The 27,253-nt window shown below is 37.8% G+C and overlaps 1 protein-coding gene across 5 annotated transcripts; it reads left to right on the plus strand.

Moving 5' to 3' along the window:
• Positions 1 to 26,046, plus strand: LOC127430168 (large proline-rich protein BAG6-like). 5 transcript variants are annotated; one of them, XM_051679722.1, is made up of 25 exons: positions 12 to 282; positions 828 to 926; positions 1,109 to 1,226; positions 1,765 to 2,009; positions 2,101 to 2,172; positions 2,568 to 2,690; positions 2,870 to 3,048; positions 7,847 to 7,976; positions 8,773 to 8,976; positions 10,965 to 11,184; positions 11,263 to 11,322; positions 11,582 to 11,901; positions 12,941 to 13,025; positions 13,283 to 13,605; positions 13,752 to 14,046; positions 15,305 to 15,474; positions 19,747 to 19,800; positions 19,893 to 19,995; positions 20,513 to 20,637; positions 20,875 to 21,009; positions 22,029 to 22,082; positions 22,173 to 22,337; positions 22,976 to 23,083; positions 24,749 to 24,895; positions 25,393 to 26,046. In XM_051679722.1, the coding sequence occupies exons 2-25, from the start codon at positions 843 to 845 to the stop codon at positions 25,486 to 25,488; spliced, it is 3,615 nt and encodes a 1,204-aa protein (XP_051535682.1). In that variant the 5' UTR covers positions 12 to 282; positions 828 to 842; the 3' UTR covers positions 25,489 to 26,046. The 5 variants fall into 5 exon arrangements, 4 of the variants coding, with proteins under 4 accessions (XP_051535682.1, XP_051535684.1, XP_051535685.1 ...); XM_051679724.1 differs by having other exon boundaries at positions 13,776 to 14,046; XM_051679725.1 differs by having other exon boundaries at positions 2,592 to 2,690.
• The last annotated feature ends 1,207 nt before the right edge of the window (positions 26,047 to 27,253 follow it).

The raw sequence follows: 27,253 nt of genomic DNA on the forward strand, positions 1-27,253 counted from the left end.
TGTTTACTTGGAGTCCCACAGGAACCCCACAACTACTCCTAAACCTAACCTCATCCCTACTACTAAATGTAACCTTAAACTTAACCCTAGTAACAGCGAATCAGACTCTCGCGAGACTTGGGCTGTCGGGACGTTATCTTCTCGACACAGCTGCGCTACACCGGCTAGCATGATAATGCGATGCTGTTAGCTTCGCCTAATTAATAACGTTTTAATGACGTTGTTGTCGGCGTTGTAGCAACAAACGCGAAATTTAACCATAGTGTTAAGAAAGTTAAAAAGGTCAGTATAAATCAAAACAGCGAATTTAAACCAGGAATAACAGCGTCTCAGGGTAGAAAACGCATTAGCTAACATTGTGTACAGCCCTCGAGCGCACTTTTGTTTGAGTAATTATTCTCAAAAATGCATCATTTGTATGTGTGAACCAGTCATTAAGGGTAAATGAGTAAGATATCTGTAAAAAGTGGTTTATGTTAAGTTAAAAACGCTGGTGATGCAATTGTTTTGTGGTTATGTAGCAGCTAGTTACTGTATCAGGCTAGTGAGTTGAGTTGCAGTTGTTTTGGACTTCTCGAAATATCTTCGTCGTTTATTTACATTACTGGCTATAAATGTTGTAACTTATAGTAAAGTCAAGAAACTAATGGAAATGTTGGATGTGCATGACCTGTGTGTAACATAAAACACCATTTCACCAGTACATGGTGTGACTGTACTAGAGAAATGTCACGTAGGCTATTGTAGGATTTAATGCATTAAAGTGTCAAGTTTGCTAATGAGTGTGCATTTTTTTTTCTTCCTGTTTATTTTGTATTTTTTTTAAGGAAAATCCAGTCAGTATGGAAGAGCAAGCAAGCAATACCATAGAGGTGACTGTCAAAACCCTGGACTCTCAGAGCAGGAGTTACACAGTGCGAGCACAGGTGATCTTGATTTTTACATATAATGTACATTTTTACTTTCTTTTGTCCTTTATACTGATGATTTAACCTGTTTATATTCCACCTCAAAACACCCTAAGAAAAAGAAGTCTTGTGACCTAGACAGACTGTAAATTGCTTGCTGAATATTTTCTGAAATTACAGCTTCTTGTTTCACTTTGTAGATGACTGTGAAAGATTTTAAGGAGCACATATCACCATCCGTTGGAATTCCTGTTGACAAACAAAGACTCATTTACCAAGGCAGAGTGCTTCAAGATGAGAAAATCCTAACGGAGTATAGTAAGTTGATTTGCATAAAAACAACTGTTTCCATATCAGACTTGCTTTGCAGGGGACGAGGGAACTTCAGAAGAAAATTATTGAATGTTTTGTGTTGTCATCATGTTGAAGAGAAAATATGATTAAATTCCAGAGCAAAAACACACTACTTTGGTGTCTCAAGTCACAGCGGAGAGTATGTTTAAAGCGATAGTTTGCCCAGAAAATAAAAATTCTGTCATTATTTACTCGCACTCTTGCTGTACCGAACCTATGTGACTTTCCATGAAAAACCATGCAATGACAGTACATAGTGACTGAGGCCGTTTTCTGCCCATCATCTCTTTTTTGTGTTCCAGAGAAGAAAGTCTTTCAGGTTTTTGGAATAACATCACATACTAGTAGTATGGCAGACATTAACATGTGTATAAGACTGACCAAAATTACTTCTGTTTTTCTCAAGTACAGCTCAGCATGTGCTTTGAATTATATCCCCCTTTTTGAGGTTGCAGTCTTGTGACTTCTCTCTACTGTCCCTGCCATCTCTTGTTTTATACAGATGTGGATGGAAAGGTCATTCACCTGGTGGAGCGAGCTCCACCCCAGACCACCCAGCAGGGCTCTGGCTCGGGTGGTGTTCCAGGGTCCTCTGTTGGGACTCAGGGAGGAAATGAGAACACGAACTCTACCAGCAGCACTCAGGGGACCCCCCTTGGACCTACACATGACCGCAACGCCAACAGCTATGTTATGATGGGTACTTTTAACGTTCCGGTTAACATTATGGACCCTCAGCAAATTCAGGTAGAGATTTTGGTAGATATTCATGGGTGGTTTAATTTGAATGGACTATTGTATGATTCTAAGTTCTTTTGAATGTTTTGTCTTTCCTCAGATGTCCATTCAGCAGATGATGACAGGTCTGGGAGAGAGTGCTAGGAATCCTCGAGTTAGTACAAGTGCTGGGGTGAGTTCCAGTGTGATTTTTAATCTTGTAAAGTGTACCCTCAGAAGCTGAGGTTTGCAGGCCTTTGTTGGTCATATATTCACATTTATCTCAAAGACAGTTGCTTGGTTGGCACAGGGTCCCCCAGATATATGTGACCTGCCAACAACAATATGACAACAGTGTTTTATAAATAGTTTATATTTATATAATAATATTTATTATTAAGTGAAACAAGTGTTCTGCCAAGTAATTTAGTTTATTAGATTAACTGTAGGCTAAAACTTAGCACATCAATATAGAAAAGGCAGACACAGGTGTGTCTTTATTAGCAATAACAGTGTTTTCAGAATTTAGAACCAGAAGTATCCATTTTATAAATTGAGTGTATTTTATTCCCTGTTGCTTTCTTGCAGACCAATGGCTCTGTTAATGTTCAGATAGATTTGGACCAGTCATTGCAGAGTGAGCCTAGACTGCGGCTGCTATTGGCTGAGAACTTGCTGAGGGACACCAGTGCTTTGATCCAGATACTTGAGGTAAGGGATTTTCCTTGCATTGCTAATTACATACCTTGGTTTCAGGAAGAAATAAATATGCATGCACATTTGTTATTTATGTACTGATTTCCCCTCCCTCCCTTTTATTGTTTATCTCCTCTTCTCTGTTATTTTCTATGCCCTCTCTCTTTCTTCTTTTCTCTCTCTCCAATTCATAGGCGAATGCAGATGGCTCCTCTTCCCAGGAAGAATCTGCACCTCCACCCACCTCCTCCACTTCCACTCCATCTCCTTCTGCACAGCCCATGGACACTTCCCCTCCTCCTACCAGCACCCCACCATCCTCTTCGTCCTCCACCCAGACTGAGGGTGCTCCACCCCTTCCGGCAGGCCTCAGGTGAGATCAATTTAGTCATAATCACAATAGAATCATTTACTTAAAGGAGTAATCCGGGTTTAATGCAAAATTTCATTTTGACTTGTCTCTCCTTTTCTTTAAAAAAAAGCAAAAATCTTGTTTACAGTGTGGAACTTACAACGGAAGTGAATGGGGGCCAATTTTTGAACGTTAAAATACTCACTGTTTCAAAAGAATAGCCACAAGACAGAAACAAATTGCATGTTAACATGATTTTAGTGTGATAATCTTTTTCTTTGTAAAGTTTTAGCCAATTTTACAACTTTGTTGCCATGACGATGTAATGTCAAACCCTAAAATGACTGTAAAAATGACAATGTAAACAACTTTACAGCTCAAGTAATACATTAGTTTTTACAGAAGAATAAAAGTGCTTTTATAAAATTATAAGCTTCATATTTCTACCTTTTAAACCCTTCAGAAATTGGCCCCGTTCGCTTTCATTGTAAGTGCCTCGCTTTAACCTCGATTTTTGCTGATTTTAAAGAAAAGGAGGGATGATTCTAAATGAGTTTTTGTGGTAATCAACATTATGCCACAAATGCTGTTGATTGAGCTTAACTTATAATAACCCAGAATATTCCTTTAATGTGAGGTTTTATATATGCACATTATTTGGCTAATTATTATTGCCAAACTGGTCACTGACCATTATTAATCTGTTATTAACCATTAACCTTAGCCTTAAATCAAACCTATGATCCAGCAGCAGAGGTGGAAAGTAATGAATTACAACTACTCTCGTTACAGTACTTGAGTAAATTTTTTCTTCTTTTAAGTAAAAATAAATAATAGTACTTTTACTTGAGTTGATTAAAAATTAAGTATTCAACTTCACTACAATTATTTTTCACCACAATTACAAAGTACAAAAAATACATAATATTTCTGAATTTTTGGGAAGAAGAAATCGGTAAGTTGTAAGCGCTAAATCTGTTTATAAACTAAAACGCGCTGTGCATGGTACGACGGAAGCCTGCAGGGCACAGCATCATGAGCACCGCAGCTTGCATAAACTGCTGCCGATGTCCTCTCTTCTCTAGCTTCTTCAAGACTTTCTGTCCTGTCACTATACAAGAACTGTAATACTGTGATTTTCTGCATATTTCATTTTATTCTGGAAAGGGGCTGTTCCTTCAGGTATGAGGGAACTATTTGAACATGTTTAACCACTGATCAAACTTCACTTGTTTTTAAGGTATTTTTTAACTGTGTCAAACATTAACACAATGTAGTTTGACATATATGTGGAGATATCTTGTTTACTTATTGTTAGACTTATATGTCTTAAAAAACCTTTTTAAATACCTTAGAAAGATACAATGCCAATAGTGTCGGAAATTAACTAGGACTCTGGGCAAAAATGCCACCGAAATTGACAAAAATATCTCTGAAATTTTAAATATGGCGGCAAAAAATGCCCACGCTACGAGTTCCCATGTTTTATTATTATTATTATATCTGATATAGTTATAATTACATACATTGCGATATTCTTTTGAATTTTCACTGAACATCATTTTTTTCATGCCGTCCAGTTCCTCGCACCATCGAACGCACAGACGGGCTTCCCGCTTCTGTCAATCTGCATCAGTTCGGTATTTTACTCCCGCATTAAATTCCGTAACCGTTCGCCCCTCTCGTTCAAATTAAACTATCCTAGCGGGTAACACTCTCGCTCACGGTGCTGTATTGTACTTCCCTATACTGCTGTTTATCTGTCTGAAAAGCCTCACCTGCAAGAGGCCAGAAGTGTGCAAGGGATGGATGTTGTATAAAGAAGGTATGCGAAATCACAAAATATAATGTAACCAAATGCTACAATTTACTTAATAATATCTCAATATGTTAACCATAATGTTAATTAAGACTTTATTATTATAACTGTAATACATATACAGAACAACCACTTTGTGTTTGAATCAATCATATCTCTCACTAAACACTGTGTGTAATTTTTGCCTTATTTTATTCAGTTGGTATGTAGGAGTTGATAACAGTTTGCTTAATAATCTCATTCCATTGGATAATTGCTGCAGTATCATCGAGGATACATTTCCTCCTCTATGATATTGCATTATATTAGTTTTGTACAGTATGTTAACTTAATAGCCAAAATACTTGAACGTACATGAATGAGAATAAACCTGAAATAGTGTTTCAGTCACAATGCACATTATGTAGTTTAGAGACAATTAAGAGACATTTAGAATGTTACAAATAGCTATTTCTATTTAAATAAATATTGTGTTCTTAAAATTTTCCGTTTGTCCAAGAATCCTCTTGCAGAAATGTAGGCCTTTGGCATTTAGAAGCTGCTAATTTAGGACTTGTGAGGAGTCTGTTTCTCAAACTAGAGACTGTGATTTACTTGTCTTTTTGTTGTGCATCTGGCCATCCACTTCCCTCTCTATCCTGGTTAGAGATTCTTTTTTCAAAACAGTAATGCGAAATAATTCTCTAAAACAATAGACTTTAGGAGAAAATAGAATTTCGGGAGAAATTTTTCTTTTTGCCTAGTTTTAAATCCAAAATTTGACTTGAAAGTGTAAAGCAACTTTCCTCAGCAAATGGGGAAAAAACCCCACTGTATTGTGATTTCAGCATGGTAGCACAACCATTTTCAATTGTTCTAATAATAAGAACATCTTCTTGAGTACCAAATTAGCACTTTAAAATGCTCTTGTAAGGAATAGGTGACACAGTATACAGTACTATATATAATATAATTTTCATAAAGTAACTTGTAACATAATTTCTTGAGTCGTTTTTTGGCAAACTACTTATTTACTCTTACTTGTGTCATAATATTTCTCAGTACTTTTACTTGTACTCAAGTGAATTATTTCTTCAGGAGCAGTACTTTTACTTAAGTAAAAAAATATGTACTTTTCCCACCACTGCCCAACAGTCATGCAGGAATGGGGAGTAATTAAATATTTGTAAAGGTGTTGCACAATTAGGATACAAAAACAATGTATTCTGCAACAATTACATAAACACAATGTTTGTTGTTAAACTCTGACTACAACTGAACTTAAATGTTGTATCACACTGTCTGGATTTAATAGACCTGTTGTGTCTTTGGTATTTTGGTAAGAAAATCTGATTGAAAATCGAATCATTCTTGATTCATGTTTTGGAGTAATGGCCAGGTGAATTATGAAACTTGTGACACAAATGAACTGCTCTCACCCATTTAAGTGCTATAGTATCTGTTTGTTTATAATGAACAATCAGAAAATCAAAATGAAAGTATAATTTTTTTATTTCTTTTATTTTTTTCTTCATTTTAAGAAATCTAATTGTATGTTTAGTTGAGTGTTTCATCTTTCTTTAAATCATCAGTATGCAATAAATATGTTCTCATTTAAATTACCGGTGAATTGCCACATGAAAAAGTGCAATTATTGGCAAAGTGTTGGATTCTTTGTGTTGCACTTTCTGAAGACTGACTAAGAGATTGATACAGAAACAGAGTTTCAGACATTTGGTTTCATAATACCTGCCATGTTTGTTCCTTTTAATCTAATTGTATTTTTCCCTCAGAATTGAAATTTGTGTGAAATGTAAACATACTTTAAAACCAAACACCTACAACATGAAGAGAAACCGAGGGAGTTCTTTAAATCATGCAACAGAGTTTCGGTAGTGAAGGAGTAGGCACAGCTTCAGTATACCTAGACATTTTATTGGTTAGGAAATGTGGTTTTCCCCTCATTTAATCTTACTGTGTTAGTAAACTAACATCTTCCTCATTCAAACTGCTGAGCTAGATATTATTCGATAAGTTAGCTATTTTAAATGTAAAGTTTGCCTTAAAGTATATATATATATATATATATATATATATATATATATATATATATATATATATATATATATATATATAGTTCATCCAAAAATGAAAATTCTTTCATGTACTCTCCCTCATGTTGTTCCAAATTTGTACAACTTTCAGTATCAAGGGAATGTTAGGCAGTATGTTAGTCATAGTCACCATTCACTTTCATTGTATAGAAAAAAAGATGCAATAAGAGTGAATGTTGATTGTGACTAAAATCTCCTTTTTTTTTCTCGTTAGATAGGAAATGATACAGGTTTGGAACAACGTTATGTCTTCCTGTTTCTTCACTTGGAGAAACAATGATTATTGTTCAGTTGGCATTAATCATTGTCATTGTCATCAGACATTGAGTCTCTGTGTCATGTGATCACCTGTGTTGTTTTATGTAAGACCATAGCATTTTATTTGGATGAAATGCATAAACATACTTGAGTCACCATTTTCTCAGTTTCATGCACAGGTAATCATGCAGACACTTAAAACCATTTGTGGGAGTTTAGCTAAGATAAAATGCCTATAAGCCACCGAAAGCGAAGCTCCCACAACTCCTTTATCCTACTCACAAGTTAAAAGTCAAAACAAACCAACATTCTCGCCACTAGTGACTTGCTTTTTTTCTGTGCCAAACCAAAGGTTGTTTTAGTGTAAACTATCCTGTTTGTTTGACTATGCAGAGTTTGGTGTGTTTGATAATTATGAAGTCATTATGATGCACTGTTCTGTATCAAAATTAACTATACTACACTCGCATTTACTTGTGTAGTTTTTATCATATGCTGTACTGTTCTTCACCTAATCAAACGTGTGTATTCAGTTTTGTTTTCCTCTGATTTTACAAGCTGCCATAAAATTCAGTAGAGGTACCATGGCGATCCATTTTTTAAAAATAAATGCTGTATTGATGAATTATTAATACTGTAATCCCTTCAGTCATCCAAGCCCAGCTGAGTTGGTGGCGATGTTGACAGAGCTGAGGAGGGTGGAGGAGAGACTTCAGCCCTTCATTCAGAGAGCTCACCTCATTCTAGAGGCGGCCACAACTGCAGATTATAACAACAATGTAAGTAGCTCACTCATTAGTTTTTGGGCTCTATTGACCTTAGAGTAGATGCCATAAGCAATTGGGTGTGAATGAAAAACGAGGCTCCGAGGGATAGAAGTATTCATTCAGTATGTAAAATTTTGTGTTCATGGATGTTCAGCTGACAAAATGTGACAAAATAAAAATGATAATTCTGTCATCATTTACTTACCCTTACGTTATTCTGAACCCATATGACTTTTTTCCTTTGTGGAGCACAATAGGAGATGTTAAGCACAATGTTAGCCTCAGTCACCATTCACTTTCATTGCATCCTTTTTCTCCATAGAATGAATGTGAATGTTCACTTAGGCCGCCAGTTCCCTCAACAATCTGCATAATAAAAGGAACTAACTAAAGAAAGTGATACAGAGTTAGGGTCTCTGAAGGGTGATTCAATAATGACAGAATTATCTTTTTCGGTTAAACTAAACATTTAAAGATGCATCTTTTGACATTTTCAGAGAACGAATAACTCAAATATTTGACTTCAGAATGCCATGATTGACCAATCAAAATCAAGTGTTTCAGATAGCTGTTTGATAGGGTCTGTTCATCTTTTAAAATAATTATTATATTTTGGCTTTCACTCTTATTTAATATAAATGTCCTCATATTAGGAGGATATGAATCTTCTTTTGATATGTTTTTAAAGGAATTTAATATTTATAGTTTTGTTTATTGGCTAAATATCCTAAGATGTTAAGTTGCAGTCTGTATGTGATCTTATTGAATGGTCAAAATAGAGATGCAGTATCTTTGTTTTTAACAACAGACCCAAGAGAGGGATGAGGACCAACGCACTCTCAACGTGGTGGGGGAAGCTCTCCGTCTCCTAGGCAATGCGCTGGTTGCCCTGAGTGACTTGCGCTGTAACCTGTTGAGTACCCCTCCCCGTCACCTTCACGTTATTCGGCCAATGTCTCACTACTCCTCCTCTGTTCTGACCCCAGGGGGCGTTCATCACATCCCCATGCAGGTGAGGATGTGATCACAGAGACCCCGTTTACACCTGGCATTAAGATGTGTTTCTTTCTTGGTCAGCGTTATATACAGATGTAAATGAGGTGCAAAACGTTTTGTGATTGGATCACAAAAACCCCAAAAAGGTGTAGTCAGAAATGCATTCTAAATTCTAAATTATTAGAAAATTATTAAAATTATTAATTATTAATGTGCCCACATTGCATTTGAGGTGTAAACGGTAATCTGTCCTGAATGAGTCACACACAGCAGTAAAGCACTTCACCTCCCCTGTCAATCAACAAACAAGAGTTTTAAACTTTTCTGGTTATGAGAGTAAACAGTGCTTACATAAACATGCATGAGATCTTCTCTGATATTCTTCAGTCTGTCTGATATCAACAAGCACTCAAATCTGAATTTAGGGACTCTACTAAAATAATGGAAAATTCTGCTCCAAATGTTTTGTTTTTGCTTAGATTAAATTTGAACTGAATCTGGGAGAAACAGTGAACCGTCTTTGTCTTTTATGTCTTTCTGTGGTGTATTATCATACAGTAAGACACTGAGAGTCCCTCCCCTGGAAATCCAAACACAAGTGGTCACAGGAGACGCATTTGAGTGACCAGGTGTAAACAGCAATGTCTCTCGCCTGACCACATATGATCAGATCACCAGAGACACATCTTATTACCAGGTGTAAATGGGGTCAGAGACTGGTGCAGTGCTAAACGTGTGATGTATTACACTAAAAGTGAAAGTTTCATGCTTTTTTCCTCACGTTTTATTTAGAACAGTTTTTGGTAAAAGTGATTATTTCTGAAGTCTCAGCAAATGGTGTTTATAGGGGTAATTGTGTTTAAAGATTTTGTTGATTAGTTAGGTTTTAGGCTGAAACAATTAAAAGGATGGTTCACCCAATACTACTCTCATGAAATCCCAGATGTGTATGAATTTCTTTCTTCAGCAGAACGCAAACAAAGATTTTTAGAAGAATATCTCAGCTCTGTAGGTCCATACAATGCAAGTGAATGGTGATCAGACCTTTGTAGCGCCAAAAATCACAAAGGAAACATAAAAGTAGTCCATATGACTCCATTGGTTAAATCCTTATCTTTAGAAGTAATATAATAGGTGTGGGTGAGAAACGGATCCAAATTTTAATGTTTTTTTTTTTTTTTTTCGCTCTAAATCTCCACTTTCACTTTTACATCTGAAAGTCACATCTGGTGCCTGTTTAGTTTCACGTTCACATCTGAAAGTGAAAGTTAAAGTGGAGATTTAGAGGAAAAAAAGGACTTATATTTTGATCTGTTTCTCACACACAGCTATCATATCGCTTCTGATGATATGTATTTAAACACTTGTCATATGGATTACTTTTGTTTATGTGATTTTTGGAGCTACAAAGGTCTGATCACCATTCACTTGCATTGCATGGGCCTACAGAGCTGAGATATTTTTCTAAAAATCATTCATTTTTGTTCATCTGAAGAAAGTCATACACATCTGGAATGGCATGAGGGTGAGTAAATGATAAGAGAATTTTCAAGATAACTATTCCTTTAAATCAATCCATTAAAAACATTTAAATGTACTTTTTACTAGAAACCTCTTGCTTTGATGAATAAGAGCCTCTGAAACTATATAGATTTGAAGCCTTTATATAGACACTGCTGCTAATGGCAGAAGTCTATTTTTCAAATTGGTTTCAAGGTATTTTTATTGATCGTAAATTATTTTTAAAATCTTGCCTGGTCCAAATTTTAGTACATGTATATTGTTATCATAAAATTACATTTATATATATATATATATATATATATATATATATATATATATATATATATATATTATTTCAAAATAAAAGCATAAATAGTTGAAGCATGTTTTGAAACATTTATTGTGAATACTTATCATGTGTTACATTGCTTTTTTATTTGTTGGAGTACTCGACTGCAGAGTTACTCAATGTGTCCATTCCTACATTTAACTTCCTTTTAGTTGAATCTTGGATCGACTGTGACCATGTCAGCCAATGGCAGAACAGCAGCTGAGGGTCAGCCTCAATCTACTGGCCAATCAGATCAGCAAGGGCAAGGACAGATGCCTGCCAGTCAGCCTGCTTCAGCCAGTCAGCAGGGTGGACAGCCAGGACCCAGAGTAATCCGGATCAGTCATCAAACCATGGAGCCTGTGGTGATGATGCAGATGAACATTGATGGTAGGTTTCATTTGTGTGTGGATTGGACGTTTCATGTAATTTAATGGAAATTAATACATGTAATTTTATATGTTTCAGACTCTGGGAGCACTGCTCAGGCTAATGGACAGCAAAATGCTGCCGGCACAGGACAGCCTGGTTAGTCCACCAATCATCTTACTTTGAAGATACTTACATCTTACCCCACCCCCCCAAAACAAAAATTATACTATCATTTACTCACCTTTATGTTATGCCAAACCCTGTATGACTTTTTTTTTTTTTTACTTCTGAGAAAAACAAATTGTTAGATGAAAAAGAGTAAAAAAAAACAAAAAAAAAATATCCAGTGTTTGGAGTGATCTCTTCATACCAAAATTAGCATGTGTTTGCAAATACATATGTTTCAATGTTGCAGGTGCCCCACCTACTGTCCAGATTCCTGGTCTACCTCCAGAATTCATGCAAGCCATTGTGCACCAAGTCACTCAGCAAGCCATGGCCATGGCAAATGCTGCCTCTACTGGCCAACAGGGGCAACAGACCACAACACCTGCAGCAAACACGGGTTCTGTCTCTACACCACCCCCCATGCCCCCATACCCCCCACAGGCTAGAGTGGTTTTTACCAGACCCTCATTTACACACAGGATGGCCAGTCCCACTTTTACCACAAGGGGGGCCACTATCAACCTCAGAGCAGCTGTTCCACCGATGATGGGCCAACAGCCAGGACAGGTGAATTAAATTATCACAGTATATCTAGAATGTTGGCAGTGTAAATTCCAAACAGGGCAGGAAATTTCAGAAGCTGTTTGTGCTAATCGTAGAGCATCAGAGAACTTTCCAATGAGTCATATGTATATTGCATGATATTGACAAGAATAAAAGAATGTCTTATCAATTTACAATATTGTACACATCTAAATACAATTATATTTACTTATTTAATTATTTATTTTTAAACCCAGTTTACACTCATATTTAAAAAAAATGCACACTGATGACTCTAAGGCTTTATAGATATTATAGCTTCATTTTCTGTTAAAGCATGATTTTCTGTAAAGCTGCTTTGAAACTTTGTGTGTTGTGAAAAACACTATACTAATAAAAATGACTTGACGTCTGCCACCCCTTGCATGTAGGAGTAATCTTCATAAATGGAAAAAATGTAATCCAATTCTAATGGGTTTCTATGTAAGCTGTGAGTGAAAGCAAATGTTTTTAATTATGTTTTTCCAATCTATTTAATCTATTTTTCAATCTCGACTGCTCCAAATTTGAGTTTTTATGAAAGCATATTGTTTTTTCAAAAGAAAATGTAAAACATTTTGAATTTTGAAGTGTATAAAATTATCTGTTCTGTTTAATACTGTATCATGTGTACTTCTGTTTATTCAAGCAATGCAGAAAACATGCAGAAGTGCTCAGATACCATGTGTAATCGATATTCGGTCTAAAAAGTTATTCAATGTTAACATCTTGTTTATTGAACTGTTGTATAAAAGCAATATCACACATGGTTGTGCTCTGGTACTGAATATCAGCAATCACAGCTTTGAATAGCTTTTAGCTTTTGGAAGTGTGGTATTGCTTTTACACAACAGTTCTATAAACAAAATAATCTCAAGAACACTTCATTTAACCGATAGTTTCTTGCATTCTTGCTGTAGTGATATTGCTTAATTCTAAGCCAGGCTGATATTCAGCAGTTGAGCTAGCTGTATGAGTTAATCTGTGGCATGTTTTGTAAGGATATGTGTGTGTTTCCCCTCAGGCTGGGCACATCCCTCCGGCCGCTCTCAATCAGATGATTGGTGGTCTGGTCGGACAGCTCCTGACAGGGGCAACTGGACAGATGGGTACATTTGCATTATAATAATATAAGCATGGCTCATTTGTGTAAAAATGATAACACTTTTGTGCGCGGAGTATTTTGTTTGATAACTGATGGCTACGCTCATCTCTGTGGGACAGCATGCTTGAAGGCATATTTTTCTCTATACTAAAGGCATTTTCTGAAATACTGATGTAAAAAGAGAGCCTTGTGTGAAGAAAAAGTGTCAGCAAATCCATACAAGTATGGTTTAATCTGTCTCACTCTCTTTTGTATCCTCAGCCGGTCAAACTACCACATCTTCCCCGCACACGTTCACATTCTCCACATCCTCCTCCACATCCTCCTCCACATCCTCCTCCACAAGTACTCCATCCACCACCAGTAGCTCTGGATCCACACAGTCTAGTAGTACCAGTACTAGTACTCCCCAGCCTGGAATTACACCACCTCCTCCTCAGGAAACTCCTTTAGGAGGAAACCTAGAGCAGTTGTTGGGGTCTCTTTTAGGCGGAGCTGTTGCTGCAGGTGGCCAGGGCCCCTCTATAACAGTCAGCATGCCTGGGGTCCCTAACTTTATCCAGGGAGTCACAGATTTCATGCAGGTAAACTGATGTTTGACTTTATAGACATCTTTCCTCCTCTTTATAGACTTGCTCATTGTTTGATTTGTCTCTTTTTGCCTGCCATTTATCACTAGTTTTGTAATGCATGCTGGTGTGTATAAGATGATATGTATCTTTGTCATCAGGCTTCCCAAACACTTTTCTCTCAGCCTCCTGCTGGACAGCCTCCTGCCGGACAGCCTCCTGCCTCCACCCCCACTGCACCCGGGGCCACCCCAAATGCAGGCTCTGCTCCTGGGGCTGCTGCAGCTGGAGAGGGCCTAAACCCTGAGCTCTTCACTGGGATAGTGCAGGGCGTCCTGTCCACCATGATGGGCTCTCTGGGTAGCCCTCAAAACGAAACCGAGAGCATCGCTCAGTTCATCCAGAGACTCTCCCAGACTAGTAACATCTTCACTCCTGGCACTGGAGATGCTATGGGTGAGCTCCTTTTTATTATGACACTTTTCTACCATCTTTCAGTCCATTTTATTTTTCATAATCTTATTCCTTCATTTGTTGGACTTGCTAAGACAAGCAGCACAATTACTGTTTCTCATACTTAGGGACTGAAAAAAAAAAACCTCTAACATTAAAGAGAGAGTGCACCAAAAATAAAAATTCTCTCATCATTTACTCACCCACATGCCATCCCAGATGTGTATGACTTTCTTTTTTTCTGCAGAACACAAATAAAGATTTTTAGAAGAATATCCCTGCAATGCTGGTGTTACTGGTGACCAGAACTCAGAATGTCCAAAAACCACATAAAGGAAGAATGACAGTAATCCATACAACTCCTGTGGTTAAATCCATGTCTTCCAAAGTGAAATAAGTGTGTGTGAGAAACAGTTCTCAGAAACAGAAGTCCATTTTACTATCAATCTCCACCTTTGACAAGCCCCAACCAGTAGGTGGCTGAATGTGAAAGTGTAGATTTTCAAGTGTAGAGCTTCAGAAGATATGGATTTAACCACTTGAGTCTTGTGGATTACTTTTATACTGCCTTTATGTCCTTTTGTCCTTGTCACTATTCACTTGCATTGTATGGACCTACAGAGCTGAAATATTCTTTTAAAAATCTTTGTTTTTTGCAAAAGAAGAAAGTAATACTCATCTGAGATGGCATGAGGGTGAGTAAATGATGAGAGATTTTTTATTTTTGGGTGAACTATCCCTTTAAGTATTTAGCTTTGGTGCAAAATTTGTCCTACACTATTTGCTGTCCCGCTCTGCTCTCTCCAGTAAATATTGGGAAGCCTTCTGGACTTGCTCGCGCTTGCCTGCTCTAGAGAAAGCATACGCGACACTCGCATGAAATGCAGATGAGCATGTCAGATGAGAAGCATATTAAGCATTATGAAGCGCCTAACGCAAGATGAATGTCATGGAATTTGCTTGGGAGGCCGCTGAAAATGTTGCTATAATGCCATAAAAACCCTGTGTTTGTTAATGTTTCTTAAATTCTTTCAGTCTCACGTGAAGCTCTGCCCACTGATAGCCCACGCTGCGCATTCTGATCGCGATATACACCATATAGCAAAAAATCTATCAATTGACACTTTATATCGTCGCCGCAGTTATATATCGTCGTATCGCCCAGCCCTAATTTCAAGCGAATGGACAATAAAGCTGGCAAAAAATATTCCATAGAGGCGGTGGACTCTAAGAAAGCTGAACCAGTGGTATGTGTGTTTAGGTTTCTTTGGTAATCTTCTGGCTCTGGTGTGTCAGAACTTCTCCATGGTGGATATGGTGTTGTTGCTCCATGGGCAGCACCAGCCACTAGGTCGTATCCAGCCCCAGCTCGCACAGTTCTTCACTGAGCACTTCCTGCAAGGCCGTGAACCCACAGAAGCCAACATCACCGTAAGTCATACTTTAATAGTGTGAGGGTGGACTAGTTCATGGGTTTTCATGTTTTCTGATGCCAAGGACCCCCAAATATGATGAAAATACAAAGGTACTGATATATTTTAATGTGTAAAGACCCATTTATGCTGTGTGAGAAAAATAGTGTGACATTATAAAGACATACTGTGTTGTTTGCTAAATTAAATAATTTAATAATTAATAATAACTATAAATTAATGCTTAGAATGTTTGAATTTAATAACTCAATATGTTAATTAATCTTATGTTGATATTTGCTTGTGAATCTGTGCAGTGTTAATTGTCCACTTCTTGATGAGCAGTCACTAAAAGTCTTTATATCACCAGCATTCTCCTGTTTTTAAGGAGATCATGAGCGAAGACGTGTGCTGATTGTCATTAATGTCCCTTGTCTTTCCCCCGGCCGCTTCTGTCAAGTTTAGTATCCGTGTACTGTTGTAACAGCCAATTGAAGGACTTTCCCCACAACTCACGTGAAAGTTGTATGTTTCAGGTCTATTTCTCTCGATTTGTTTTCCATTTAATCTATTAATATTGACAAATGTATGTGGAACTAATGCAAATGCAAATATATTTATATAGCCTCTATACTGTATATTTATTCTGAAACATTCTCAGCTGTTTGGCTGTGAGGTGCTAAAATACGGGACAAACTGCATCCTGTATTGATGTAACATTGAAAACAATTCTGTTCCTTCAATACTGGACAATTCTGTATTATACATGACGGTTCATTTTGAAGAACAAATGAAAGAAAAGCCATCGGTGCGCGTGTCTTATTCGCTGTTTGTTGAGTGCGTCTCACAGAAAACGCATATGAAGAATTTCTCTCTGTGTCAGTGGTCAGAAAACAGTTTGCAAGAATTTTGTCTTTTATTTGAGTGTTGCAAATTATCTCAGACCATCTCTGGAGATGCTCTTGAGTTTAATTCACTCTAAATCCAGTGGTTCATATTTCACTGTACATGCATAGCCTATATACCTGTATTTTTCCCCCTACTATTTATTTAATAGTAGTGGCTTGTAAAATTTGGCTTTCAGATTGCCAAATTGCCACTTTGGCTGGTGGTCTAAAAGTTATTTTCTTACCCTGCTGAACAAACATGTAACTTTTTATTCATTTAAATTCTATGCATTAATAGAAGCCATGTAGGACATGAAAAAGGTAAAGTGTTCTAAATAGTGAGCACAAAATAGAGGGCTTCAAGAATTGACAGATACATCCAAAAGATGAGGGGAGAGGAGAGGACAAGGTGAAAACAATGTGTTCACAAGCAAAATCAAAAAAAGTTGCAAGGTGGAGCTGCTGTGGATCGGACTTGTTGGTCCAGCACATCCCACAGATGCTCAATCGGATTCTGGGGTCTTGGGGAATTTGGAAGCCAGGGCAATACCTTTAACTCCTCATCATGTTCCTCATTCCATTCCTGATCAATGTGTGCAGTGTGGCAGGAGCATTATGTTGCTGAAAAATGGCCACTGGATGTTTAGGTAGGTTGCATGTGTCAAATTAAAGTCCACATGAATGGCTGGACCCAGCGTTTGCCAGTAGAACATTGCCCAGAGCATCACACTCCCTCCACTGGCTTGTCTTCCCACAGTGCATCCTGGTGCCATCACTTCCCCAGGTAAAGGACGCATACGTACACGGCTGTCCACATGATGTAAAAGAAAACGTGACTCATCGGACCAGGTGACCTTCTTTCTCTGCTCCAAGGTCCATTTCCGATGCTTGCGTGGCCATTAGGTGCTTTCAGTGGTGGACAGGGGATACACCTACGCAGCCACATAAGCAGCAGGGTGCGATGCACTGTGTTGACACATTCCTCCCGTAACCATCATTAAAATGTTCTGTGACTTGTGCCACAGTTGATCTTCTGTCGGTTTGGACCAGACGGGATAGCCTTCGTTGCCCTCGTGCATCGATGAGCCTTGGGTGCCCAACACCCTGTCGCCGGTTTGTGGTTTGGCCCTCCTTGGACCACTGTCGGCAGATACTCACCACTGCTGAATGGCAACACCCCACAAGCCTAGCAGTTTCAGAGATGCTCTAACCCAGTCATTTGGCCATAACAATTTGGCCCTTGACAAAGACGCTTAGGTCTTTACTCCTGCCCATTTCACCCGCATCCAACACGTTGACTATGAGAACTGAATTGTTCGCTTACCATTTAATGTACCCAGACCTTGAACATGCGGCTTTGTTAGGAGATTATCAGCATTATTTAATTCACCTGTGAGTGGTCATAATATTTTGGCTCATCAGTGTATACTGTATATATCAGTGGGACAAACCCAGCTGTATAAACCTGGGGGGGGGGGGAGATTTTTTCAATTCTATTGAAGTCTATTTTTAGTCCTTAGAAGACAGATTTTAAAGCTGTAATAATTTCAAAATTGGTAAATGTATACTTTTTAAAAAAAAAAAATTTTTTTTTATTTCTCTGAAATTTTCACCGGACTCCCTAGCACCCCTTAGGGAGTTCCCAGACCCTAGTTTGAAAACCCCTGCTCTAGTTAACAGATGTTTATGCCAATAAAAGTTTGCTGGGTTTGATTGTTGCTTTCACTAATTGGAAACTGTAGTTGGCAGTTTGAAAGTGCTATGTTCAAAATATTGCTGTACAGTTTTACCATGTCTATTTGCATGCAACTAATATCACTCACACATATCTGTGTGTACAAAATGTTCTCTCTGTGACTGCATTCAGACAGTGTGCATAAAGTTTTTAACCATGATTTGTGCACGCACATATACTATATTGCCAAAAGTGTTCGCTCATCTGCCTTTAGATGCATATGAACTTAAGTGACATCCCATTCTTAATCCATAGGGTTTAATATGACATCGGCCCACCCTTTGCAGCTATAACAGCTTCAACTCTTCTGGGAAGGCTTTCCACAAGGTTTAGGAGTGTGTTTATGGGAATTTTTGACCATTCTTCCAGAAGCGCATTTGTGAGGTCAGACACGGGTGTTGGATGAGAAGGCCTGGCTCGCAGTCTCCACTCTAATTCATCCCAATGGTGCTCTATCGGGTTGAGGTCAGGACTCTGTGCAGGCCAGTCAAGTTCTTCCACACCAAACTCGCTCATCCATGTCTTTATGGACCTTGCTTTGTGCACTGGTGTGCAGTCATGTTGGAACAGGAAGGGGCCATCCCCAAACTGTTCCCACAAAGTTGGGAGCATGAAATTGTCCAAAATCTCCTGGTATGCTGAAGCATTCAGAGTTCTTTACACTGGAACTAAGGGGCCAAGCCCAGCTCCTGAAAAACAACCCCACACCATAATCCCCCCTCCACCAAACTTCACAGTTGGCACAATGCTGTCAGACAAGTACTGTTCTCCTGGCAACCGCCAAACCCAGACTCGTCCATCAGATTGCCAGATGGAGAAGCGTGATTCGTCACTCCAGAGAACGCGTCTCCACTGCTCTAGAGTCCAGTGGCGGTGTGCTTTACACCACTGCATCCGACGCTTTGCATTGCACTTGGTGATGTATGGCTTGGATGCAGCTGCTCGGACATGGAAACCCATTCCATGAAGCTCTCTACGCACTGTTCTTGAGCTAATCTGAAGGCCACATGAACTTTGGAGGTCTGTAGCGATTGACTCTGCAGAAATTTGGCGACCTCTGCGCACTATACGCCTCAGCATCCGCTGACCCCGCTCTGTCATTTTACGTGGCCTACCACTTCGTGGCTGAGTTGCTGTCATTCCCAATCGCTTCCACTTTGTTATAATACCACTGACAGTTGACTGTGGAATATTTAGTAGCGAGGAAATTTCACGACTGGACTTGTTGCACAGGTGGCATCCTATCACAGTACCACGCTGGAATTCACTGAGCTCCTGAGAGCGGCCCATTCTTTCACAAATGTTTGTAGAAGCAGTCTGCATGCCTAGGTGCTTCATTTTATACACCTGTGGCCATGGAAGTGATTGGAACACCTGAATTCAATTATTTGGATGGGTGAGCGAATACTTTTGGCAATATAGTGTATGTGTGTTGTCTCTAGGCCTGTGTGGAATTTACATTTACATTACATTAGTTTTTGCATAAATATTTGCCCTAACCTCAGGCCTTGTGCCTAGTGAATAGGGCTGTACAAAAGTGGATGTAGGTGGGGGACAATGTTCTTGTCCTTCCCTGAGGATGGCCCTGCATGATTTGTTTTTGCTCTTTGTCTGTTACTCTTTATATCACTTGTTTCATCTCTCCTGGTCTCTCTTTCTGTTTTAATAGGCATCCATCGATGATTTAATTGCTGAACTTGAGGAATACATCACAGAAAGTTTTGTAAGATCATCCTGATCCATTCCAAGCTCATCATTATTTCTGCACAGCACTGAATGATGTATATATGATTCTTTTATGTCCATCTCATCTAGTCAACTGTCACAGTCCGTCCTGGAGTTGATGTCACCCAGACAAACCGATCTTTTCTCAGACAGCAACTCACTGGCATCGCCACCCACATACTGCACTGCAACGGTATGTCAAGATGAGATGCAATGTGAGATGAGATCAATCTCCATAAAAATTTGTGAACACAACTCATGCAATCACTATACAGTTTATATAGCCACATGCAGTTTGTATTTCCTTATCTGTTGTGCCTTTGAAGTTGTCTCAAGCCACTGTAGCAACTTTTTTGTGTAGAATACAGAAACCAAAAAACTTCCCAGTTGCTCTTTATTTAGGATTGAGGAATAATTCATCTCTCCTTCATGTTATTCCAAACCCAGACCCGAATGTATTTCTGTTGTCCGTGGAACACAAAAGGACTGAAAACCTCAGTCACATTCCCTTTCATTGAATGGAAGAAAAAAAAAAAGGCAATGAAAGTAAATGGTGACTGACGTTAATGTTTTGTCTAACAACTCGTGTTTGTGTTCCACTATGAAATAATTTTAATTTTTGGGAGAACTATCCCTTAACACACAAGCCATTAGACAAACAAGCACATACTTCTCTAATATTCTAAGCTTGTGTGTTTGTATTTCTTCAGATCAAATGTTTGGACCTCGGCTCCTACAGCTGTGTAACAGAGCTCTTTTTGAGTGTCTGGCCCTCAACCTCTACTGTCTGAATGGAGAACAAAGTGCCCTTACTGCCGTCATCAACCACCGCATTGTTTGTACCCAAAACCGATGATTTCTGATTCCTACACCCCCTTTCCTATGTTTTATTTTTTTTATTCTGCAGCCTACGACTTGGTCTCTGCAAATAAAACATTTCCATGTTGGTGTAGGTTTGCACTTATATAGCAAACTTGAAAATCAAGGTTTTAAGGAAGGCTTTAGGGCTAGACGTATATGGTGTCTTGGCTGCATCTAAACCCGAATCTGTAACCTTTCTCCTTTCCCCCAGAGGATGATGTCAGCAGAGGTTAATCCCAGCCTGGTGAACTGGTTAACCAGTATGATGACCATGAGGCTGCAAGTTATACTGGACCATATCCCAGTCACAGAGGAACAGGTCACACATTATGTCATCCACACACAGGTTTGATTCCACTCACTCTCATGGCACATTTAAAGTTAAGATACTTTCTTAAGAACAGATTTGATCATTGATTAGTATGTAATGCATGATGTTTTCATACCTGAAGGTTGGTTTGCATAGCCAAGGTGATCTTGGTGAACGCAATACAAAGTGTGTGTAGTATATGCTTAACATTTATAGTTGATTATTAAAATATTTTGTTGCAGGTTTAAATCCATCCTGTGACTTTTTCCTCTCTCTATCATTTTTTGTCTCTAATATTATAAAAGTGACAAAAGGCCCATAAATATATAAATGTATGTAAACAAACTTGTTTACTTACATTTTATAGTTGATTATATTTGAAGTGAAAATGTTTCAGTTAAAGTCAACATGAAATCAGAATTGACCCTATTTACTTACTGTTTATGCTTCATCAGTGCATGTTATTCCAAAGGAAAAACAAGTTTTGTCCTCAGTCTTTCAATAAAATGCAAAAACTTGCTCCACCTCTTAAACTACTTTGCTAAGGCGAACTAAATCACTTATTAAGTCACGTACCTGCTTCATAAAGCTATAACGTAGTAACGCCAACTCTGAAACTGAGAAAAAACTGTAAAGACAAATGTATGTGGCTGTAAAGATTTTTTATTTTTTTATTTGCCTAGCCAAATGTGGATTATAAAATAGTCTTATTCTGTTTTTCTCTAAATATGAGTATAGTTGAGCCAAACCCATCTGTCACAGGACAGATCAAAGTCTGAAGAGACCAGATTTTGGTTACATTTACCTCAGTTTTGACCAGATGTGTAGCGACTGTATTTTGCCTTTGTAGGGCAGTGTTGTAGGCAGTCCAAACCACCTTATAAAATCTTGCTATTAGCAAACATGCAATCTGATATGAAACTCCCACTTTTCATATTCAGTGTTTATTTTTTTTATTTTTTTCTGAAATATATCACAGTGCAGAAGTAAAATTGATGCGAATGCCATTTAATGTTGAAAAATGCAAAACAGATGTCTTTCTGTCTGTCTTACAGAGTCAAGAATCAGCAGAGAGGCACACACAGGAACCAGAGCCTCAGAACGTGGAGGTAAATTAATATGGGAAGTGGGTTTGAAGTTGATGGTTGTTTAGCTTATCTATAACATCTAATCTGTGTTCTCTCCCCTTAATGGTTCAGATGGGGGACAGTCTTTCTCCCACACCTGCTACTACAGCAGAAGAAGCTCTGGCCTCCTCCCAGGAATCAGGAGCTGTGGGAAGTTCAGCTAGGGAAGGAGAGGGTGCTGTCGGAGGAGAGGAGACAGGGAGGGATGCTGAAGCTTGGGCAGCTGCATTACCTCCCGTGAGTTTTCTTTCTCTATTTTCTGTGTTTTACCATCATTTGTTTTCCTTTTGCATAAATCTCTCAAAAAACATGTCTGGGTCCTATTTCACCCCAAAAAGAGCCCATTTTTTAATGTTATTTTTATTCGGCCAAATTCTCTTTACCACAACGCATCTGGATGTTTAACTTTTGAGCGTATTTTTTGTAATTGTCATAATTTTCAGTGAGATTTACATTACTGTAAAGTTACTGTAATACAACGACTGTATGAAAATCAGCACAAATTAAAGACTGCACCAAATACTATTATGTAAGAAAACTTTACAATTAAAAAAATACATCATGAAAATCATGTGGCAATGCAAAACAATTGTGCTAATAATAGTCTTCTTTTTTTTTTGGAATTTATCATTTCCTAATTCTTTCTTTGATTTTGAGGTGAATTATGACCCGGACATGTTCTTGACATGAAATTCACCCGCTAATGCAATTACTCTGTATGCACTGAAACTACTATTTGAGTTTCCATGAGCTTGTCCCTCCTACTCCAGGCATCTGACATTATCTCTGTATATTCATCCAGATCATGGAACTGTGAGATTGAATGCTGCTTTGAGTGTGGGCTTGATGGGCCATCTGTGCTGTGTTGTTTGCAGGAGTGGGTTCCCATTATAAGACAAGATCAGATCAGTCAGAGGAAGATGAAGGCCCAACCTCCTCTTTCTGACGCGTATCTGCATGGGATGCCAGCCAAGCGCAGGAAGGTAAACATTAAATCATTAATGTCTTCGGTTACATACACATGTAGCAAAGTTACATCATACTATTTTTAAAATATAAATATGAGCAGTTCCTGTTTTTCAATAAGCAGTAAGTAGTTATTGTTATCTTTGCCCAAATACATTACGTTATGCGCACACACACACACACACATATACAGTATACACTATATTAGGGCTGGGAAATTTAACACATTCATTTCTGCCATTTAATATTTTTGTTTAGCGCTTTTAAAAAAAAAATAACGCAATTAATGCAGTATCCGATCATTTTTTTACTTCCCGAAACTTCATGCAATAGCAGAAAGATGTCCCAAGTTGGTCCTGGCAGGCTACTCAGCCTCACAGGCTCTGATTAAGGTGGGGGTGGGGTTATGGCATCTGCTGTCTGACAGGAACAAACCGAGGCACATTTGTATAATGGGCGAAACATCACTAATGTTTTTCCCCACTTTCTGTGGCTAACATTGGCATTTATAAATTTCCAGGAGGTAAAAGCTCAACTCAACTGCACATCCGTGCACAGATACTGATTGTGTGAAGCAGTGCACACTTATTCATTATGCATGACGCATGCCCCAAGCATAATAAACACAGGAGTGGATTTACTGTACGGAGATGGAGGCTTCACCTGCAAGACAGAACAGAAGCAAGAGAGAATAATAGTTTTGATATTTGAAACTTCAGCAAATTAAACTTCAGCATTCAATATAATTTATATCTGTTTGTGTAGTGTCTTATAATGCACTGGCAATGTATACTTAAGATTATCTTGCCAATTAAAGTTTCATATGAATTGAATCTGCCCATTTGATCCTATTATTAAAAAATGACCACTGGAAAATGCCAGAACATTTTTCCCAAATTGTAATTACAGCATGTCCACTGATTTTATGGCAAGATTAATATTTGCAAAAATTTAATGTTAACCCTTTATCCGCAAAAAAACAAACATATTTTTTTTATTTTAACATGTACATATTTAATTCAAGTAAATGGTGACCAATTTCTTTCAAATTCTTAAAGACAAAGTATAAAGTAAATATATTTATGATGATTTTTTAATGTATGTTGTAATGTATCATGTACCATAATTGAATCGCGATTAATCACAGAAAACTGTGCGATTTAATTTATTACTTTTTTTTTATTCATTTTAATCGATCCACAGGTTAACAGAGTTATAGAAATTAAATAAACATTTATTTTGCACAATATTCACTCAAAAGTTGCCTTATATTTGAAAAGAAAAAATCTATATTTATCCATTGTCATGGCTGTTTGCACATATTGTATCTAACAGTCTTGTGTTCATCAACCAGTCGGTTTTCGACCAGTGCCGATAATCTCACAATAGGCTAAAATATGAGTATGTCCAATATATCAGTATTTTGTAATTATGATTTCCAGGCATGAAATTGTCATGGAAATGAATACATTCATAAAAAGTAATGGAATATGTTTTTTCTAGTTATGCATGGCTCTAACATATATAATCATATAGAAAGTGCTCTTCTGATCTTTACTTTTATTCTTTACTATTAGGTTTTTTTCTCCATTCAGTCATAAACCTGCTTGCTAGATTTGTTTACTCTTGTACTTCTTGTGAAGCACATTGATATTTTTTTTCTTTTTGTGTGTGTCTCTCAGATGGTGAAGAGTGATGGGCCCAAACTGTCACTCTCAGAGGCAGTGAACCAAGCTGCCAGGTCAGCAGGTGTAACACCCATCACAGCCCCCAATGCCCTGCAAGAAGAGTTAGAAAGACCAGAGCTTCAGGAAGCATACAGTGAACAGGTACTGTGTGATGGAATGGAATGGGGGGACGGGGGGAAACTCAGTATATTTGTTTTATGCATTTAAATAAATTAATTTGACTGTTTGTAGTAAGGGCTCATGTATGAAGACCAAAATAAACTGCAAGATTTCTTATGCAAGTACGCAAAAAAAAAAAAAACACAAAAAAAACCTAAATGGATTGGTGCCAAAAAGTATTTTGACACACTAAAAAATTAATTTGTCTGTACAAATTTATGAAAAAGTGTGCTTGTTCCATCTTTTTAAAAATAAATGCAACTTGGTTTAATATTTTGTGTAATCCTGTTACATTCATAAATTTAAGTGAAGCTTAAGTGTCCAAATACTTTTTAGGGCCACTATATATACATGTCAGATAAAAGTGAAGTGTCATGCATGTATACTCTGTGCTGTCAAGTAGTGTAACAGTGAAATAATAATAGCAAAATCAAAAACTACATTCAACAAAGCTGATCAACCATCTCCTTTTTTCTCAGTTGAATAATGACATCAAGAAACGAGTAAAGGATGACCCTGACTACAGTTCTAGACGGTTTCCAAACACACATCAAGTCTTTGCTCCAGATTCATAATTTTTTTTTTTTACCTGCCAGCTTACATGTTTTCACCTCAGCCCTATTCCTTGCGTGGGGCTTGTGTTTTATTTGCTGGAGTTTACATGTCGTCAGATGGCTCACTCCCCCACAAAATCTTTCTATAGATACGTTTTTATTAAAGGATTCTGCTAGCTGATCCCCATCTTTGCATTATTCAGCAGATTATGTTCTATGTGTAGATCATGCGTGACTGGAGGTGGTGCATACAAACCATACACAAGAAACATCTTTAAAAAATGTGTGTTCTGACCAGGGTTGACCCGGTGGGACATGGCTGATTGCCAGCATGCTCTACCAGAAATATTATCTCTCTTAATGATTCAGTCCAGTCACAAACAGTATCGTAACTGAATCCAAAGGAATGTCAGGTGAAATGGACAGAACTAATATGTTTTAAGCTATGAAGAATGATGCTGTTGTTTAAAGTTCTAGTGATAATAACATTTTGCCTTGCCTTTCTTCTATGTAATTTGGAACCATGAATGTAAAATGCCTGTGATTAAAAAACTTTGCACCGGTTTAGTGCATATCATGTTTTATTTGTTTTTGTGTGTTTTTGTGTGTGTGGGCGGGTTTGGGTGGTTTACGAGGACATTTTTTTTAAGTTACAAACTGGTAATTACAAGGGTATTATGCTATAAATGTGCTTTATGAGGACATTTCTAGTGTCCTCATAATTCAGATTGCTTAAAAATCATTAAATGCAGAAAGTTTTTTGTGAGGGTTAGGTTTAGGGTTAGGGGATAGAATCTATAGTTTGTACAGTATAAAAATCATTATGTCTATGGAGAGTCCTCATAAGGATAGACGCACCAGTGTGTGTGTGTGTGTGTTTATTTTCGAAGAAATTCACAATGCATTTTGGCATATTTTTAAGTCCCAAACTCGTGTGACTTATTTTCTTATGCGGAACACAAAAGGAGATGTTTTGATGAATATCGTGGACCATATTTTCAATATCATTGCATATTTAAATACATTTTACACATACAGTTGTGCTCAAAAGTTCGCATACCTTTGAAGAATTGGTAATATATGTAACATTTTTAAAGAAATCATGAGTGAGCAGGCAAAACATTTACAGGTGCATCTCAATAAATTAGAATGTCGTGGAAAAGTTCATTTATTTCAGTAATTCAACTCAAATTGTGAAACTCGTGTATTAAATAAATTCAATGCACACAGACTGAAGTAGTTTAAGTCTTTGGTTCTTTTAATTGTGATGATTTTGGATTTCACATTTAACAAAAACCCACCAATTCACTATCTCAAAAAATTAGAATATGGTGACATGCCAATCAGCTAATCAACTCAAAACACCTGCAAAGGTTTCCTGAGCCTTCAAAATGGTCTCTTAGTTTGGTTCACTAGGCTACACAATCATGGGGAAGACTGCTGATCTGACAGTTGTCCAGAAGACAATCATTGACACCCTTCACAAGGAGGGTAAGCCACAAACATTCATTGCCAAAGAAGCTGGCTGTTCACAGAGTGCTGTATCCAAGCATGTTAACAGAAAGTTGAGTGGAAGGAAAAAGTGTGGAAGAAAAAGATGCACAACCAACCGAGAGAACCGCAGCCTTATGATTGTCAAGCAAAATCGGTTCAAGAATTTGGGTGAACTTCACAAGGAATGGACTGAGGCTGGGGTCAAGCCACCACACACAGACATGTCAAGGAATTTGGCTACAGTTGTCGTATTCCTCTTGTCAAGCCACTCCTGAACCACAGACAACGTCAG

The sequence above is a fragment of the Myxocyprinus asiaticus genome, chromosome 39, assembly GCF_019703515.2.
Source record: "Myxocyprinus asiaticus isolate MX2 ecotype Aquarium Trade chromosome 39, UBuf_Myxa_2, whole genome shotgun sequence".
In the NCBI taxonomy this organism is placed as follows: domain Eukaryota; kingdom Metazoa; phylum Chordata; class Actinopteri; order Cypriniformes; family Catostomidae; genus Myxocyprinus; species Myxocyprinus asiaticus.

Coding starts and splice junctions, on each gene's coding strand:
- LOC127430168 (XM_051679722.1), top strand. CDS start 843: ATGGAAGAGCAAGCAAGCAATACCATAGAGGTGACTGTCAAAACCCTG. Junction 3,049..7,846: donor CCCCTTCCGGCAGGCCTCAG/GTGAGATCAATT, acceptor TAATCCCTTCAG/TCATCCAAGCCCAGCTGAGT. Junction 23,084..24,748: donor TGCCAGCCAAGCGCAGGAAG/GTAAACATTAAA, acceptor TGTGTCTCTCAG/ATGGTGAAGAGTGATGGGCC.